This window comes from Lytechinus variegatus, chromosome 17 (assembly GCF_018143015.1).
Source record: "Lytechinus variegatus isolate NC3 chromosome 17, Lvar_3.0, whole genome shotgun sequence".
NCBI lineage: Eukaryota > Metazoa > Echinodermata > Echinoidea > Temnopleuroida > Toxopneustidae > Lytechinus > Lytechinus variegatus.
Window position 1 is genome coordinate 9,974,463 of NC_054756.1, and position 19,838 is coordinate 9,994,300.

General features: G+C 37.9%; 2 protein-coding genes across 4 annotated transcripts in view; both read right to left on the reverse strand.

The window, feature by feature from the left end:
- LOC121431319 (venom phosphodiesterase 2-like) overlaps nt 1-4,315 on the reverse strand; it is a 44,914-nt gene extending 40,599 nt beyond the window's left edge. For 2 of the 3 annotated variants that reach the window (XM_041628833.1, XM_041628832.1), the window contains exon 1: nt 3,500-4,315. In XM_041628833.1, coding sequence (XP_041484767.1) covers nt 3,500-4,036 — 537 coding nt within the window. In that variant the 5' untranslated portion in view covers nt 4,037-4,315. The remainder of the gene's footprint in view (nt 1-3,499) is intronic. The other variant, XM_041628834.1, reaches the window with a different exon arrangement.
- A 3,725-nt stretch (nt 4,316-8,040) lies between these two features.
- LOC121430878 lies at nt 8,041-19,599 on the reverse strand. The gene is made up of 6 exons (XM_041628302.1): nt 19,476-19,599; nt 16,783-17,051; nt 14,684-14,777; nt 11,439-11,534; nt 11,176-11,284; nt 8,041-9,926 (listed from the first exon to the last, which is right to left on the reverse strand). The coding sequence occupies exons 1-6, from the start codon at nt 19,486-19,488 to the stop codon at nt 9,401-9,403; spliced, it is 1,107 nt and encodes a 368-aa protein (XP_041484236.1). The 5' UTR covers nt 19,489-19,599; the 3' UTR covers nt 8,041-9,400.
- Nucleotides 19,600-19,838: the final 239 nt, after the last annotated feature.

A 19,838-nucleotide genomic window follows, 5' to 3' on the forward strand; every position in this document is an offset into this window, starting at 1 on the left:
ACATGGACAGTGGCGTACCTAGGATTTTCCATAGGGGGGGGGCAAAACCGTCCGCTAAAAAACTGACAAGCAAGGAAAATAAAATGGTCTCCAATCACAAATAAAGGATATTGTACCAGAGAAAAAAGTGACAAGCCAAAAAAAAAAGATCTTTAAGCTAGTCGGGGGGGGGCTAAAAGGGTGTTTCATGCTCGTCAAGGGGGGGGGGTGCAGGGATGCGTACCCCGTAGGTACGATAGGGAGCATGGACCTACTACTCTGATGGTTAGAGGTTCAAACAAGTTTTCTGACCTTGAGTCGATAAGTAGCCAATTTGTGTTAGCTGTATTACAGCTACTTCCTAATTTAACAACAATGGGCAAAACAAATTAATTGATGAAAGGGCATTACATTATTACAGGATGTTAATGAGTCATTCTATTAATCTTTCTGGTTTTCTTTTTGGTTATGATGCATTTATTTAATTTTCAATCGTCTGTTTACTATTTAAAAAAGCAGGGTTTTTTTTTAGGTATGATGTTGTAGTGTTGCCATATTTCGAACATTATTGTGGCAAGGCAAACACGCTTCAGTTGGTACAAGCTTTAAATATTCATCCAGAAATTACCTTTGTTTGAATCTGCTAATTGCGGGCCTTGATAAAAAAATAAAATAAAAGCCATTTTGGGCAGAGCTAGATGCCACTTTCGCATCAGAAATGTCTTTCTCCTTCAAGAAACAATAAAATACAATGCAATATAAGTATTCATATCGCACTCTTCACAATAGTTGTATCAAAGCGCTTACAAATGATTAAAATTCAATTGTGAAATAAAACAAACTACATCTCTATCGTGAAGTTACAAAAAACCTTGATGGTAGAATTAACAGAAAGCCATATTGCTGGACAGAGTTATTATCCAAATCCCCCCCCCCCCCTTCACATCAGAGATGGCTTTCTCATTTAAGAATACGACTGTTTGTCAGTAAACAAGAAAAGTCACACTTTGCAAACTAACTTTGTATTTGATCGGAGGAAACCATCTCCAATTCTATTGTTAGTACGAGCAGGCGAATGTTTTATGAATGCTGTTCATTCGACACAGTCTTCTGTAAATTTCGTTTTCTTTGTGAACGTTAAGTCCACCACAGATTTTTTTTTATTTCAATAAATAGAGAAATATCAAACTAGCATAACGCTGAAAATTTCATCAAAATCAGATATAAGATAAGAAAGTTGACATTTTAAAATTTCGCTTATTTGTCAAAAAGGAGTGATATGCACAATTTTATTAGTCACATGCAAATGGGACAGTCCATGATGTCCTTCTCTTACCATTTCTTTTTTTTATTGTTTGAATTACACAATATTTCATTTTTTACATATTTGACAATTAAGAACCAACTTGACTGAACCATGATGATTAACCAATGGTAATTCCACATTTTCAGGAAGGAATTAATCACTGGTTCACTCGACAATGAAGAGATTATAATATTTCACGCTGCAATAAAATACAAAAGAAATAGTGAGTGGATGGCGTCATCAGTTTCCTCATTTGCATAGCGACCAGGATGTGCATATAACTGTTTTGTGAAATTAAGCGAAACTTTAAAATGTCATAACCTTCTTATTTTACATCCGATTTTGATGAAATTTTCAGTGTTATGCTTGTTGGATTTTTCTCTATTTTTTCAAATCAACATTTTGTTGGGATGGACTTGTCTTTTAAAGGGGAATCCTTTTTGTTATATATGTGATTATAAAAAGAATCGGAAAAACTGGTGTACGTTAAAAAATGAACCAGGAATAAGAAAGGGAGGGGCGGTTAAGTGTTTCGGTTACGAAGCCATTTTAATTTGCATGATTTCTGCGTAGATTGTGACCAGAAGTAAAGGAATTTCCCAGTGTCATGTCCTGATCGCGATTTCTAAAACATTCTGTTTTTATTGCTGTTCTTCTGTATTTTGTATCTTCCCAGTAGAAACCAAATTTTTGAGTAAATCTTTTCGAAACCAAAAAGCGATAATCAAAATGATCGATATAGGCAGAATTGCAGTACATATTTTCATCTTACTAGAGCGGTGCATGTTCTACAAAAGTAGAAGTCAGAATGCAACGCATAAAGAAGCCAGAAACGGGTAAAATTATCGAATAAAGCAATTTCATGTCCCAATGCTAATATCATAATTATTGTGATGTGTTGATTTTGAAAATAAAAGAAAAGCTGATGGCATTATCAAAGCCCTACATGCTCTACTTAACACTGAATTGAAGTTATGTCGCGTAATCATTATCATATCAGTCATTCAGGAGCACAGAACACAGTCGGGAACTAATCATGCATGAACAAAAAAAGGTAAAATAAGGTAGTTGCAGGGGGGAAATATTTCATGAGAATATCTTTTAAATCAAGGTTAATTGTCACGGTATCATCATATCTAGATCTGATACATTAATGTAATCTTATCTTTATGAAATCATGAAATCTCAGCTCGAAACCGATAATTCTGATGTTGACTAACACAGAAATGTATATGTGGGGGGCAGTGTATTATATTGCTGGGGAAAATACCCATGCTTATTTCACTAAATTTCTCATCAATTACACATTTTCTTCCAGTGTCATTTGGCGTATTATTTTCTATTTTACCATGTTTACATACAAACACTTGGGTGGTAATTTTATTGGACTCTGGACGAACTCATTTGGAATGTTTGGAGGCAGTTACCACAACTGGTTTCTTTAAAGATACAGTTTCCATTTGGATACTGATAATGGTACAAATCAATTAATGGCGTGCATATTTGCACTCTCCAATATCATCACTAACAATCTTTTGTTTTGATCATCATCATCGTTATCACCATCATCATCACCATGATTATCATCATTATCATCTTCATCTCCATCATCATCATCACCATCATCACCACCACCACCGCCGCCTCCATCATTTTCATCATCAAAACCACCATCCTAAACGTCATCATCAACATATATATTAAACATAAAACGTAAAATGTTATATCCATCAGACTACTTTGATCATCGTCATCATAGATGTCATACGAGTTAAGACTGTACAGTATCATCTTCAGGATCGACCATCATTCATATTCATCATCATCGTCGTCATCATCCTCATGATCATCTTCATCATCAACATCACTTACAGCATCACTATCAGCATCATGGCCCATTACCAATATCATTAATCAACCACTGCCATTACCATCATCATCAAGACCAGCACCACTAACAATACCCGTCATCATTATGACCATCATGACTAGTATAATCTCAAATTACCATGATGATGATGATGATGATCACCATATCGTTATCAGCAACATCATCATTACCACCTCCATCATCACCACCATCGATCGTCATCACTACCATCACCACCATCATCATCATCACCATCATCCTCATAAAAAGCATCACTTTCATCAACACCGTCATCATCCTCATGAAAATACCAACATAAAACTATGGCCCTGTGGTTTAATTACCTTGTGGTCCTTCTCACGGCCGTCGATACTGGTTGTCCTCGGGGCCGGTCTAGGACCAGCCTCCACATCTTGCACTGTCTCTTTCTTAATCGGCTGTCCATCTGCAACCTGTAGGGATAGGTTAAGACTAGACAGCGATCCTCCTTTATAACCGTTATTAGACTGAGCAGTAATATACCTGCTCTCCGCGTCGCTACCAGCCGGAGTCCCTCTGGGAGTGCTTCTCGTTTTCGTCAGCTTTTTCGATCTCGGTTTATCCTCATCATCGTGGTAATAAGCCGGGTTCTCGCCACCCCTGACAGCCGTTGGCTTCACTATCTGGTGATCGCGGGTGTTCTGTGCGTTCGGGTAAGGCTTGGGGTTAATGAGTTCCAGGACCGATGCAGGTGTCCTGGAGCGACTTGGAGGGTTGCTGGGGGTGGAATAGTTCCTCGGGCCCACACTAACAGGCGTCCGGGCTCGACTAGGCGGGTTATCCGTGTCCGAAGCAGGGTACGGCTGTGGGTTCCGAATCGACTCGAGGTATCGCTGCGACATGTTGACTGTCAGATGTAGATCATCACACACGCGGAAGCTATGATCGTGGCGCTTTGATCAGCAGCAAAAGCATATCAGTTGGAATCATTAACAGTGCTTAATTCCATGTATACAACATCACTGGGTAAATGGCGTTTCAAAAGAGACAATGTCCTTTTACACAGTTTCCTTGTCGGAATATTTACACCTGAATAAAAATATTGCAAACGAGCAAGATGCGTTTCCCACACAGAAGGCGGTGGTTGTATTCGGGCTTTTGAATTAAACCGTTTCGTAATTCTAAAGGAATGCTTTCTATTGTGCGGTCGGCTGTGCATTTGTGTTCGTTGTGCCATACAATACTGTTTTGCATTTGAAAACGTGTTCTCAACCGTCGAGCAAAACAAGCTTGCCTGGATCGTGTGCCCGTGTACCATATAATTATATCGAACTTCCAAATAGCATAATAGTGAACGATGGGGCCATAATATCGCATTGTGACAATCGAATTGCATTGTGGGTGTAGTATTGTATGTCAGATATGATTATCTCCTTTCATGATTTCACGCGCAGAGTGCATGTTTCTTTAAAGAAATATAGAAGTACATATTCCCGGGGCTTTGCTTTGCAAAACTATCTGTGCCCGTTTGCTGTCATCTTTGTAAATCGATATTTGAAAATGCAATTGTATTTCTATTCTACTGAAATGGTAGTTTATAGCCATGCTGATTAGTGCTATTGACTCTGATGGATAGCACATTTGATTTTATTACGGGCAAAGAGCATAAAGCATAAAATGTAACATTAATGTTCAGCACTACCTACAACTTAACTAGCATATTGTGGGTTTCATTAAAGGGGTATTTAAGGCTGGAAATAATATGATTAGATCAGATAAAGGAAATTTGGGCAAACAAAACACTGAGAATTTCATCAAGGGATAACAATAATTATGCCGTGCATTATTTATGTGGATCAATACGCAATGAACAAGGTGATGATGTAATTTCCCAAGTTTTTCGTCTGCGATTTCATTCATGAAATCATCTAATATTCATATATTAATAACATTGGATTGACATTCAACCGAATTAATACTTTACATACAGCTGCAACGTATTTCGTTACAAGGGAAACGTGTTTGTCATATACACGATGTATGAAAATGTGAATTATTTTTTTTGAATTCATAAAATAAGGCATACTTGTGACATGATATATCATCAACTCGCCAAGTGAAAATTCATGAAGGCCTTAATTGTTTTCGCAAATAATGTTAAACTTAATAATTCACTAACTTCGTTATTCTTTATTAAATTTTCATGAAATATTTAGCATTGTGCTCGGTGAGTTTTTACTCTATTTATTTTTGTGTAGTCGTTTTCAGCCTGCACTGAGTACTCCTTTAATGTGAAAATTGAATTTCAGTATATTATTTGAGAGTGGAAAGATAATTTAGCAGGTCAAATACTTATCATGACCTTGTCAATATCGTGAGTGTGACAGAAAACATAGCGAAATCATATAAAATGTCTCGTGAAAGTCAACGCCTGAGAGGATTTCTCAACAAATAAAAAGAAAATCAATTGCAGCAATAATGATGGTGGTGGTGATTTTTAACCTGATTGCTAAGAAAGCATGAATGATTGTAGGCAAACAGAGGACCAACGGCTTAAGGTCCTCTCCGAGGGACCTGATAATGCCTTACCAAAGGGCAATAATGCACAGGCGTACAGATCGGGGGGAGGGGCTCTTGCCCTCTCCTCCCCCCCCAAAAAAAAAAAAAATCGCGACCAAGAATAAACAAAGTGAAAAGGAAAGAGAGAAGGTAATATCTGATATTATTTTCGGAATATTGTGTCAATAGCTATCACAAAGCTGTAATTGGTGTAGTAAAAATATCGAAATTTGTGCTGGCTCGCTTCGCCCTCTCGCAATTTTTTTTTTAATTTAACACGATACGATATAACCCCTCAAAAAGTTTGGCTCATTATGCCACTAACTGAGCGGGAATCGAACCAGGGTCAACGGAATTCGAAACCCTCGCTATACCGACTGAGCTATCGAGCCTTTTATAATGCGATTATATATTATACATCTGAACGATTATCCCGGTCATCAGATGGCATGCCTTCATACAAAGTATGCCTTTTTGCACTACTTTGGGAGCATTCCAACAAGAGTTCCAAGACTCAATTTCAAGGCATATACTATATTAGGCTTTCGAATCCTACCGGGTACCCACCTGAGTGGAGAGTGGCAAAGTGTGGGTTGACACCTTAACAAAGGTGGGATTTGAACACACGACCCTCTGATTACAAAGCGAGGGTCAGAACCGCTACACCACGACGCGTTAACAACTAATTTATTGATAAACGGGCAGTTTATATTTTTACTATTTTGACTGAACTAATCAATCTGAGGAAACACTGGTCAGCTGGAAAAAAGTGGACAAAACCCTGGCCAGTGATATTTGTCAACCGCCAGTCATTTTGATTGTTGAGGGGGGGGGGAGAATATTTTTCCGACTTCAAGCTTTCTTTGTCATCAAATTCATCAGGGGAAAATGCAATAATTATAGCAGACAATAAACAATCTCTGCGTCAAACTGGCCATATTTAATGAAATTTATTAGGATCATCTTCTTTCAACTTTCAAACACAATCATTCTTCAAAAAACAATATCATTTGACTTCCTATTGATTTTCTCTTTCTCTCTCTTGTATATTAATGTTAATTTTTCAGGCAAGTTTCATTTGATATTTTTTTTGTAATTCTGTTTTGATTGAAAAATCAAGAAAATCACATTTCATAATTTGTTATTTTTATAATTTTGTTTTTTGTTTCCATATTTAAACAGCATTTTTATTGCATCTTATTTGGTGTATTACCTTGACTGTTGGCGTACGGTGTATTACCTTGACTATTCGCGTACACCATTTTCCAAACAAATTTGATATGCATTTTCTCTTGTGCCCAATAATATATTTTTTTACCCCCTCCCCGAAAAAAAGTTACACCTCCGAGCTCCAGCAGACTTATTATTATGTTTTTTTCTTAACTAACGGTGTCACTTATGAGAATAGGTAAGTAGTCAAATCGCTTGATTAATCTGATCGAGTAGGCGATGACACTTTATATTTACAACAAAAGGGGATGAGTCGTGAATCATTCTCTTCAATATAACGGTGTCACATGAGGCAAAGAGTGTGGTCCATTCTCTTCACTGTCACGGTGTCATATAAGGCTATAGGTGTAGTCCATTCTCTTCACAAAAACGGTGTCACATAAGGCAAAGAGTGTGGTTCATTCTTTTCACTGTCACGGTGTCATGTAAGGCAATGGGTGTAGTCCATTCTCTCCACTATCACGGTGTCATGTAAGGCAATAGGTGCCCATTGTCTTTAATATATAACGGTGTCACATACGGCAATAAGTGTTGTCCATTCTCGTCATCAACGGTGTCGAGATATATAGGTGGTTCATTCCCGAGGGAATATGTGGTGGTCGTCTTTCTTCATTTACAGACCGTGTTGCAGAGACATGACTGAGGAATAGGTGGTTGTCCATTCTTTTCATGGTTCATTCTCTGCGGCAGTGGTGTCGCTTAGGTTAATGGGTAGCCTATAATCTAGGCAGAGGTTACTGAATGCCTTTATACATTAGACAATTAGCACATTTACGTTTAAATTGTAACCGCGCTTTCACTCTTTTCACTCATGTTATATCTCGTTGACGTATTTTAAGTCGTAGGCGAAGGCTCATATAGAATCATGCAAACTGGAGAATAAATGAAGCCAATCGTTTTTGTTTCCAAATATTTATTTACTTATATTATCAAATTACAAAAGTCCCTGCAATATGACATCTAAATGAGAAATACACATGTGCATGATGATTTTGATTTTACCCGATTCACTCTAAAATATATAAAATCCAGATCGGCTGTGAATAGTGACCAGCCGAATTTTTGATTTATTTCAAATTAACTTTTAAATCTCGAAAGATTTAAATTCAAACCTTTTAGATATATATATAAACCAACAAGGTTTAACTCTTAATCTAATATTCGGCTGGTCACTATTCACAGCCGATCTGGATTTATTTCAAATCCTTGGAATTTCGAGCATTTGTTTGGACCAACCTACACTCTTAAAGAAAGATCGGCCAAATAACAAATTGTTGTCTTGGTGAATATGTGTCCCACTAAAAGAATAATCACTTCTGCAAGTTAGCATAGTTTTTCCTATTCCGATTTTTCCCCTATACACTAAGTGGAAAGTGGTTTCACTTTGCACATTTCAGGGTGCAGAAACATTGTATTAAAATGCATAAGAATTGGTGACTTCCATGAAGGGTACACCTCTGCACCCCCTACAAGTCCAAGGGTGTAAAATGTACCTATCTGCGCCCTTAAATTTGTGAAACGCGTCCCAGGGTGCAAAGTTGCGCCCCAAACGAGATCAAAATATTGCACTTCAAGGCAGAATTACAACTTATGTGCAGAGGAAAATCAGAAAAGGTACGTCATTCTCGGGGTCAGCCAGTAAACTTGCAAAGTTTACTGGCTGACCCCGAGCATGACGTACAAGAACGACCGTGACATGGGAAGAAAGAGAAAAGGTGCACATTTTTTCAAGTAAAACTTCAATATGACTTAGTTAGTCACGAAATAGCGACTGATTTGTGTTATTTTGCTTTACGAGTTAAAAAGCAGGCCCAAGCATTCTGTCGATATTTATAAAGCTAAATCTAGTCTAAGGTGTATTTCTCGACTTCTATATTACAAATTAAAGCCTACCCCAGATTTTACTCATCAACGTATATACAGACTCAAATATGTACACTGAACTATATATGTCTCCTTATAGATGCACAAAGAAGTGGACTCAGTAATGGGCTTTCCGCCCGTCCAAAGTCGGTCCAATTTAACATTGCCCCGAAATTTCGGTGTATTTGCCTGTGTCAGATACCAAGTACCATATTACTTATCCTCCAAACAATATTTTGATAATTTTGTTTATGGAAATTGGAAGGGTTTTTTTACGTGGACTCGAACCATCTGATATAATTACTTTCAAATATTAGTAGGAGCTACCCTACTTTCTTCAATGGAAACTACGTTTTAAACGAAATAAAGTTTTAGTTATTTTGCTTTCTTGCATGACCTACCAACTGACGGATAGAGCCAACCGGAACGCTTCTATATGGTTTTTCTCAACCTAAAATTTCATTCAAGTGTTCTCAGGGAATTAGAATTGTGAATAACAAAACTTTGATCCCTATTTGTTTTTTTTTTCAATGCTCATGTCCTCATCGTTAGCCTCAGCTTACAGTTCATCCACAGATAATTAATAGGCTATACACTGATGCCAACAGGACATTTCAAAGAGTTCTTGATCGTGACAGGTCTTCTATCCATCCTGCATTGATTCCTCCAAACCCAAACGCACCTGGGCCTGTGAATCTTCTGTAGGTAGGAACCTCTCTGTCAGGTTTATCTTCAGATGCCGCCAGCTCTCGCATGTCCGATCCGCTCTCGTAGATCACATTGTCCACCCATCCGCTCTCGCTCTGGCGCCTGGACGTCTCCGTCGACTTGGTGATGACGTTTGCGTTGGCGCGGTCTATCAAGTGCTGCAGGGAATACGCGGTGACGAACGAATCCCCAGTCGTACCTGTACCCGATCGATGGAACCTTGAACGACGCTCCTCAGCTTCTGTAATCTCGGCGTAGATGCTGGAGCGGTTGCTGTCGTGTGCTGAGAGGTATGACAAGTGCTTCCAGCGCGGTAAGGTGGAGCCGTTCTCGTTGATGAAGACGTCCTTCTGCGGGGCAATCTCCATGGTTCCTCGTTCCGATTTATTAGATGAGATCTCTTCGTAAGGGTGAGCGGTGGAGCTCAAAATCCTAGAGCAAAACAGATGAATTATATATAAGATCTTCATTTTGTCTAAGGACCAAATATTATAGGTTCAAAGCTGAGGCTTCATAGATGTTAAGTTTATGTTAGGTTCGGGATGATGCAGAGGTAAAGGCATGGTCACACCGCCATAGCGTTGGACCGGTCGTGGAGCGGAGAGAAAAATATCATCACCGCTCGCTACCGTTCACCATTTTCGATTTCTATTGTTTTTTCTATGTTTTCGATTTTTTCCCCAATTTTGAAAGCGAAATTCGACCCTCTTTCCCTACCGCTCCACGACCGCTCCAACGATGCTCAGGCGGTGTGACCAGGCCTTTAAGTAATACGTTGGCTTTTAAGTTTAAGACAGTAAAACTACACCCGAAATTGAGCAAAGTAGAAAATTCTGATTTTCCTGGTAAAATATTGACATTCAAAGTACGTTCGACTTAAACATATAGTTCTGCCCCTTTTCATTAAAGGGGAATCCAACCCAAATAAAAACTTGTTTTTATAAGGAAAAGAAAAATCAGACAAGTTGATAGGTGAAAGTTTGAACAATATTGGACAAACAACAAGAAAGTTATGAATTTTTAAAAGTTGTAAATATTGGTAATCACTATACCCATGGAGACTTCAAATTGGCCGCATATGGGATGTCATAGTGATGTAAGGCAAGGACTACTCTTCCATGTACTCCAATACATATTATGGCTAAAATGTAATTTTTCCCAAAAGTTTTATTTCAAATTATATTTTTCTTTCATGAGGACATACTACAATATACTACCTGGATTATATTTAGATTACTGCCCCAGGGGAATGGGTACTTAGGAGAAAACCACAAATCCCTGATAATAAAGTACATGGCCTATGGGAAAGTTGTCCTTGCCCCTTGTCATAATTTACTTACACAGTTGCCAATTTGAAATCTACATAGTATTAGTGATCTCAATTTTAAAGCAGCTATTACTTTCTCATTGCTTGTCCGATTTCTTTCAAACTTTCACCATTCTGTTTAATTTATTTTTCTCCTTCCCAACATAACATTTTATGGCCAAGGCTGGATTCCCCTTTAAAACATACAAATTGAAATGATACAGAATAGAGTTTAGTTCAGCAGATCACATAGCAACTCTCTGTGAGACACATCAAGGATTCCGCAATAGCACCCTCTATCATCAAATGACATGTAATGTACAAATGTTTGTTGATGGGGGCTCGGAGTCCAGGGAATCTATTAGATTGACCTACCTAATCTTTCTAACGAGGCACACAACAACGACCACGAAGAGGATGAGGATGACGACCACGGCACTACTCGCGACTATGGCAATCAAGAACGCAAGAGACGGTCGGTCATCTACGAAAAAAATAAAATGCGTAAAAGTATAAATAAACTAAAAAATATCCGTTATTTACTTTTTGACTGCGTAGAATACATTTCAGCTAAAATTGAATTGAAAAAAACTACCGAATATAATCCAGGAAACTTTTAATTTGAATTGACCACTTACGTACTGCATCCTCGGTAATTCCTTGTGAAATGTTACCAGCTCCCTCTACGGGCAATGTCGAAGTTCCGTCAACTATTCCACCGTGCTCACTTCTCCCTGTAAAAAAAATGCATCAGAATAGAAAACAAGTGAAACGCCTGACGGGCTCGCTTGCAATACGCTGTTCAATGCAGCAGCAATGCAGACTTTGAAAACAGCTAATGAATATCATTCACAAAAGAAAACATCAATATGATGATTACTATGTCCATTTACCCAAAATGACCTTCGATCATGTGACCTATAAAGACGTGTGCAAAACAATCATTCATACTTGATTACCCTTTTGTCTATTTTTCATGAACTAGATCCCTAAACTTTCTAAGTTATAATGCCAATTCAACAAATATCCCCCAACACGACCAACTTCACTGACCACAAAATACTTTGATCTTGGTCATGTGACCTAAAAAGCACACAGGAAGTTAAAGGGATGCATGGTTGTTCCATAAAGGTCCATGGTTGTTTTTACCTCCACGATAATTCCACAATACACTCAACATTGCCAAAGTTCGTTGATCCTCAGTGACCTTCGACCTTCATCATGTGATCTGAAAATTAGGCAGGATCTTTAGTGATACACCATTACCCTCATGTTTAAGTTTCATGAACTCGGTCCATATTACATGTATTCATGTACTCTCTAAGTTATTTCAAAAACTTAACCTTTGCTAAAGATTTCAACGTTGATGACGCCGTCGGCGGCGCTTATAGTCTCGCTCTGCTATCACGCTATAATGAAGGGAGCTTGGTCTATAGCTTGGTCTCTAGCTTATCACCCACAAATGAAGGTATTTTAGGTTCTCTTTCTTTTCGTGTTGCAATTTAACGGTGTGCACCCCCCCCCCCCCTGGATCTGCGCCTGTGTTTGACCAGTAGAATTGATCAAAATGACGAGCTGCGACGTAATGCGTCGTAGTACCCCCTCCCCCTCTCGTATAGATCCGTTCTGCTTGCGCGACCCTTGCCAACAGGTAGGGAAGGGGTTGGAGTACACTGTTAGAAAATTTATCCTTAAAATAAAAGAAGTTCCTGCAGCAGAGTCTCGAGAACACCTGTAATCTTACCAGATTGCGTAATCCTACATGAAATTGGTATTTGGTGGATGGAATCTTACAAATTTCCTTGAATAGAACATCATTTTCACCTTTTTAAACAGACCTGTTCTGTTAAATTGCAGAAAAAAAAACATGTTTTATGAATTTACAGAATGATTCTGTTACTGCTTTCTGCAAAATCTGTAAAATTTTTCTGTAAAATCACAGGATTTTTAACAGTGTACACCTCTTACCCCTCACCCCCCCTCCCCCATCTCCAGATCCACCGATGTAATCATTCAGGGGGAACTATATTGCTTTCGCAATTTTTTCTTGTAATATTTTAATCTTCTCCTATGCATATCTTAATTAAATCAATTTTGTTTTCCATGTTTTGGCATGTTTGAAAAGCTAATTGATTACTGAGTTCATGCCTTTACGCGCCAATATGTGGGATTACATACTACGTTATTGTGTGGTTACTTGTTAATTCCGAATAGCACCTGTTTGATAATGTGCCAGTTTTTATTATGCTCTGACGGCAATGATAATTTTCTCCCATTTTAAAGGAAAATATAAAATTATGTTGCATAAAAAGGGAAAATTCTGAATCAACAGCTATTTCTCCTGATTTGATCTGTTCGTTACTTCGTTTGATTTTGCTTGTTGTTCTTGCGTTATTTCATGGACCTATAGGTCCATGCGTTATTTACTCTACAACTCACACAATTGTAAGTTCATCCACACGAATTATCGTCACAGGTTATTTATGACAACTGAGATCCTATCACAAAATGAAGTTAACCCCAAACGCGCGAGAAATTGCAATCAGTCCCACGTGCTGCAATGCTTGTTTGGTAGGCCTCTGTTTCTCTATCTATTTATGTAGAAATCATGATGTAATGAATCAAATCGATTATAGACGGGGATGACTGTAATCGTGTTTAACACGATGAGTCTCCCAATCACTATAACCGACATTAACATGACGTCATTAATGACGCAGGTGCAATGTGAAATCTATGTATTTGGCAAATGTTACTGGAAGAGATGTGACGCTCAAAACGCCAACATAAAAAGGGAATAGAATGTTTTGCCCATCCCCCCCCCCTTTTTTATTCATTTTCCAACTTATCCATTTATAAGGCCTTTAGGTAGTGGCCTCAATGAGCCAAAAAAATTTACGGGACCAGACATGGCGTTTGGGGTGAATTTTCTTTTCAAAAAGCTGCGGGCGAGCAAAACTGTCATCTCTTCATTACAAATATCTGGATTTTGTATTAGATTTTGACATTCTATTAAGAATGTAATATAATCTTTTACCAATTTCCTGTTCTTTAAGGTGTCTTTCTCTTTCCATTTTATTTCTTGGTCGTGAAACCTTTTTTTGGGGGGGGTGGGGCTTGCTTCATTTCACTCTATTTTCTCTCATTTCTGCTGTCCTCTTTTATGCTGTGTAATGACCTTCATTATCTTTCTTTCTTCACCTTGTGTTTCTTCTCCATGTCCTTAATTCTTCCTTTCCTTCTTTTCCTATCTAGATTTTCTTCTCTCCATCTCCTTCCTATTCTTCTTGTTATTGTTTATTGTTCTCCCTCCTCTTCAACGTTTTCTTCTCTTTTACCTTTCCCGTTCTTTTCTTTTCTCCCACATTTATTTTGACATGCATGTTCAGAAACTAAGCTTACAATGACGACATTAAAAATTCAAATACAGGGACCAATATCACAAAGAGTTACAACAGATATATAGCCTTGATTGCATGCAATAGACTGCTAAGCCACGTTGGCATGGTAATTACCATGGTTATGATGATGGCAAAGTTACAAAATTTGGAACTCTTTATGAAACAGTCCCGGGACTGTAAATCATCAAATTTAATTCAAAAAGAAAATGCATTATGACGACTTATTTTCAGGTACTCCTTCAATATGAAACCAGTCTCTTCGTAAACAAAATGAAAAATATATATACATAACGAAAAATACGTAATATACGAATGCCAAAGATAAGATTTGGTAAAGCCATCAAAAACCTGCTTGTACACCAGTATGTAAACTTTAAATTTGATTTCTGGAAGATAAATTTCTCGGATACTCAGCCAAGTTCAATATGATGAACCCCCCTGCCAAACACACCTGGCGGTAAAGATTATCATGGCAGTCTCACCTGTAAATTTCCGAGGACTATAAACCGTAAAGGACAGGTTGCTAAGGGCAACGCCGCTGTTTTGAGTCTCTCCTACCGTCGCTTCGAATATGAGCTGTTGAAATGAAGAAAATGTTAAATGTTTCACAAGCTATGCCAATTTTGAACGATCGATGAACATAAAGATGAATGTAAATCTGTATTTGAAGAAAAATGGATGTGAGAGAGGAAGAGAGTGGGGAGAGAGCATGCGTACTTGAGAGATGGGTATACAGGCTGTATACAGGGCATAATTCATCCCGGCGCGTAATGCATCTCAGAGAGGCGTAGTAAAGATCACAGGATTTATTGATTCATCAAAATAAAAAAAATATTGTATATCAATATTAAAAAAAAATATATATAAAATATATTCATCTTCTTTCATACTTGGGCCTTTGGGATGCTAGGCAGTATTTTTTTTAAATCAAAGTTGGCAAAGCAGTTCCGATTTTTCTCGCTGTAAAATGACCAAAAAGTTATTAAAAACTAAATATTTTGAGGGACTGGTTTTTAATAATTTTTTTTTCATGAGCTTGGATTTAGCACGCGAGTGAATTGGGAGTCTTAATTACTCATGTGTACCATACAGGGTTAGTGTCACATAATCTTGTTCAATTTCGGGTTTTTTTTGTGAGAGTGGGTTAGTCTAAATTTCAATGATAATCAAATAGGCAGAAAGTTAGAGTGTGTGTGGGAGAGAGAGGGGGTGGGTACATCGACTCGATTTAAATCAACTTCTTAAATCAATTTCATATATAGTTTGATAATTTTTGTTTTAATTTGTATTATTTATACTGTCATTAATCGTGCAATACTGAAATTCACTCCCCGACTGCAGCAAGTGATACTTTATCTTTATCACAAAAGGCCATTATGAAAAAAATCAAGCTTATGCAAAAATGAAAAACAATGACAGATTTCAAATCCAGTTAAAAGAGGGAAAATGGGGGTATTTTTGGATGAAGCACCTGCTAGAGATGCCCTTCACGAAAAACACTAAAATAGAAGTGACCAATGATTAGTCAGGTATCAGTTCATTTTGGTTGCTACCTGTTTCGTGTCACATGATTTATGCCACCATCCAACCTACTAAACCGACTCCAAAACCAAACCGAATAATGATGGACATTCCTATTGAATATCTTCAATCGGTTTGGAGTCGGTCACACCAACGACTCCGAACCGACTAATTATATAATGATATGTATGGGCGGAAATATCGGGGGGGACCTACCATTGGCGGCGGAAGCCAAAATTTTTAGGAGGGTACAACCCCCCAAAAAAAGGTTCTCAACCCAAAAATTTTAGGGGGGACGTAGGAAAATAAATTGACAAGCAAAAAAAAAAAAAAAAAAGGTCAATAACAACAAATTTAGGGGGGGGACCTTTCAAATTTCAAATTTTTCCAGCCCCTGGTCCCCCTACCTTTGGAGAGAGATTTCCGCCCTTTATGATATGCCATACGAAATTTGTGAATAACGTAGTATCTTTAATAGTCGGGCGGTTATATCAATGAAATGGTGGGTGTTGTTGTTATGGGAAGAGGAGAGAGGGGGTTGGGCTACCAGGCCGAAATTTAGACATGTTTGGAAACTGGGTTAGGCATACACATAGGGCATACAGATGAGGGTCCCGTTGTTTAAAAGCTATAATTATGGTAACTTTACCATGCAATGGTAACTACCATGGCAGCAGTGCTCATCAGCCGATCAAAATCAAGCATTCCATGAAAGTTGGCATTGAACGGCAAAGTTACCATAATAGTAAAGTAACTTTCATTCAACGGGGCCCAGGATGTCTGTTCTGAGAAATCAAGCGAAAATCGAAAATGTCATAACTTTTTTTTTTATTTTACGTCTGATTTTGATGATCGTTGTTTAGTGTTCACCTTGTTTTATTATTAATATCTATTATTTTTTCTATTATTTTTATCATTTTTTTTTTAATTTATGTTTATATTTTATTTTTCATCTATTTATCTATTTTATTTATTCATTTTTTTATTCATTTATTTATTATCATTATTATTATTATTTTTTAGGGGGGAGAAATTTTTCGTTATTTGATAGAGCCTATACCTGAAACGGTTCCGAGACGGATTCATTGAAATCCGCCCTCCTCCATCCTCTTGCCTCGCTTCTCTTCCTCATCAGCATCCTCTTGTCGTTGGTCGAGCCGTGGTTCATGATAAACACCTGCAACTCACCGCCATCCGGTCGGTAGATGTTATACCAGAAGGAGACGGTTACCATGGAATTGCCCGCGGCAGGGAAGATACCCGATCGGAACCGAGCAACAGAACCGGACGCTGGCCGGTTACCTTCCTTGCACGCGCAGACGAAGGTATCTGAAAATGTGGAGATGTTCTGTCTTAATTTCTTTCCATAAAAAAAATAATACAGCTACAATAAATGAAAACAGACAGACAGCCCTACTCAGCAACACAGATCATGGTGCTGCTTGTGTCGAGTGGTCACTATACGAAATGGCACAATAGACTATCATAATATTTAGTTTGGAAAAGAATCCTAATCTTGAGATCCATCATTCTACAAGACCATATTAATTTTCAAGTGCATGACTCTGCATTATCATTTCAAAGCATCATGGTTTTATAAATTACCTATCGTGTCAAACAATTTGTTCTAAAATTATACAAGTTGGACAATCAATCTAAAAATGCTAATAGCCCTACAGGACCATTGTTGGAAGCGAATCTTGTCCGATACAACGACTACACTCTAAAAACAGAGAGTAAAAATTTACCCAATATCGGGTGGAAAGAGAACATGAATGTTTGCTGAATATTTTTTCCCCTCAATATTGGGAAGAATGCATCGTTGAAGGGTAAATTTCAACGCAACATTGCGTAAATTTTACAAAATATTTGGTATCTTTTTACCCAACAAACATGCATGTTCCCATTTAACCAAATATTGGGTAATCCCTTTTTTTAGAGTGTAATGACCATTAGGAATTTGCCAATTTTAGACAGGAGGGTTCATGATGTTTCAAATGGGGAAAACAATTAACAGGCAGTCAGTGGCGTACCGTGGGTCACGGCATTGGGGGGGCACCAGCAAAAATTTTGAGTCACTTAGGGAGCGCGCGAAGCGCGCTCAGTTGCCAGGTATACTGACCTAATAGAGACATTTTAAGGACATGCAGTGACATTAAACGAATATGTATCTCACTGATTAAATAATGCGAGCGCGAAGCGCGAGCTGAAAATTTGTGATATTTAGACCTAAAAAGGGACATTATAAGCAATTTGTTTGTAATCATGATACGTACCTCTCGCTAAACAAACAATGCGAGCGCGAAGCACGAGCTGAAATTTTTGTGTATATTGACCCCAAACAGGGATATTTTGGGGCTATATTTTAGGAATGCTCTCCTTTGCTGATTTTGTGAGAATTACATCTAAACACATGAAGCACATTTTGTTGTCATAGTCATACGCATCTCACTAATAAAAAATACTGCGAGCGCGAAGCGCGAGCTGAAAATTTAAGAAATTCAGACCTGAAGAGGCTTGTTTGCAGGGATTCACTAAGATCGTCCGTATTTCACTTACCAAATGATGCGAGCGCGAAGCGCGAGCTGAAAATTTTTCATATTGAGATCAGAAAAGTTAACATTTTAAGGACTGATTTTAGGAATTTATGAAGAGCAGAAATCTCACCAATCAACTAATGTGAACGTTAGCACGGACAGGAAATGTTTTATATTAAGACCTTAAAATAGGGCAATCACTTTAAGTGGTCATAAAAAGAAGCAAATGTCACTACATAAAACAATAACTCGAATTGCGAGGAAATATATTTGGTGTACAGAACGGGAGGTTTTAGTACAAAAGGCCTATAGATCTCGTTAAACAGTCTATGCGAGCACCACGAACAGTGACACAGGCCCTGAGCAAATGTTTCATAAAGTGATGAGAAAATGTTTTTGTGATAAAACATAACATAATGTAATTTAACATATTATAATGAACAATAATTTCTTCTTTCCCCACTACGTTTCTTTTCCTTTCTCCCTCTTTTTTCTCCTTTCTCTGTTTTTTTTGCCAGCCGATTGGGGGGGCACGTGCCCCCCCATGCCCCCCCCCCGTAGTTACGCCACTGCAGGCAGTCCTATATATTAAAAAAAAACTTACACACATTAAGACTAATATCTTTAAAAAAAACTGCCTGCACTGACGTTGGTTAATAATATGCAAACTATGTTTCGATCAAGGAGTGAGTTGTTTGTCATCAACTTGCTAGTAACAAACAAGGAGTATATCATTCATCATGTTACATGTATCCAAGTCTTTGACCTTTAAGAAAATGAAGTATAACTTGAGATGTATCCTGCAGTTGACAACCCCTCCCACCATTCCTGCATGTCTTCCTCTTCCTTGTTATATTCAGGAAAAGAAATAGCAAGGGGTTTCATCCGCCCCTCCTATATCCATTGCCGCAATTAAGATTCAACATTTTCAATGAAAAGTTGCGTATGGCTTATATCGCTAGCCGTCTGTCCCATAATTGCGATAAACCTAGTTTATTCAGGAAAAGAAGTAGCAAAGGGATTAATCCGCTCCTATGACGAGTTGCGTATGGTATATAACGGAAGCCGTTCGTCCCATAAATGCGATAAACCTAGTTTCTTCGGGAAACTGTATTGTTCGTATTATAAACTTATTGTCGGCGATGAACTGAGGAGTTTTTTTTAAATAAATAGATACGAAATGAATTTGAATTTACATGAGACACCTCCACGTTACCTGATGGCGCCATGTTTTGGTGTCTCGTATTTGAATATGACCTCTGACCGGTCCAGTTGAAGTCATCGTCTGTATCCTGCGAGTAGTCGCAAATCCCAGTCGTTTGGCCAAAGTCACAGTCATACCGAGCTGAAAATCAAGATGAAATTATTAATTATTTGCTTACAACATTTGGAACAGATTTCATATCGAAAGGGTAACAAGGGTGAGTTATATCTTATCTTTAGAAAAAGATTAACACAATGAATTTATAATTCTTTTTAAAGGTCGAGTCCTTCCACATGAAGTTATTTGAATAAATACAAACAGGATCGTATCATTAAATATTTCAACGAAACCAGATGTAAAATAATGAAGTTATGA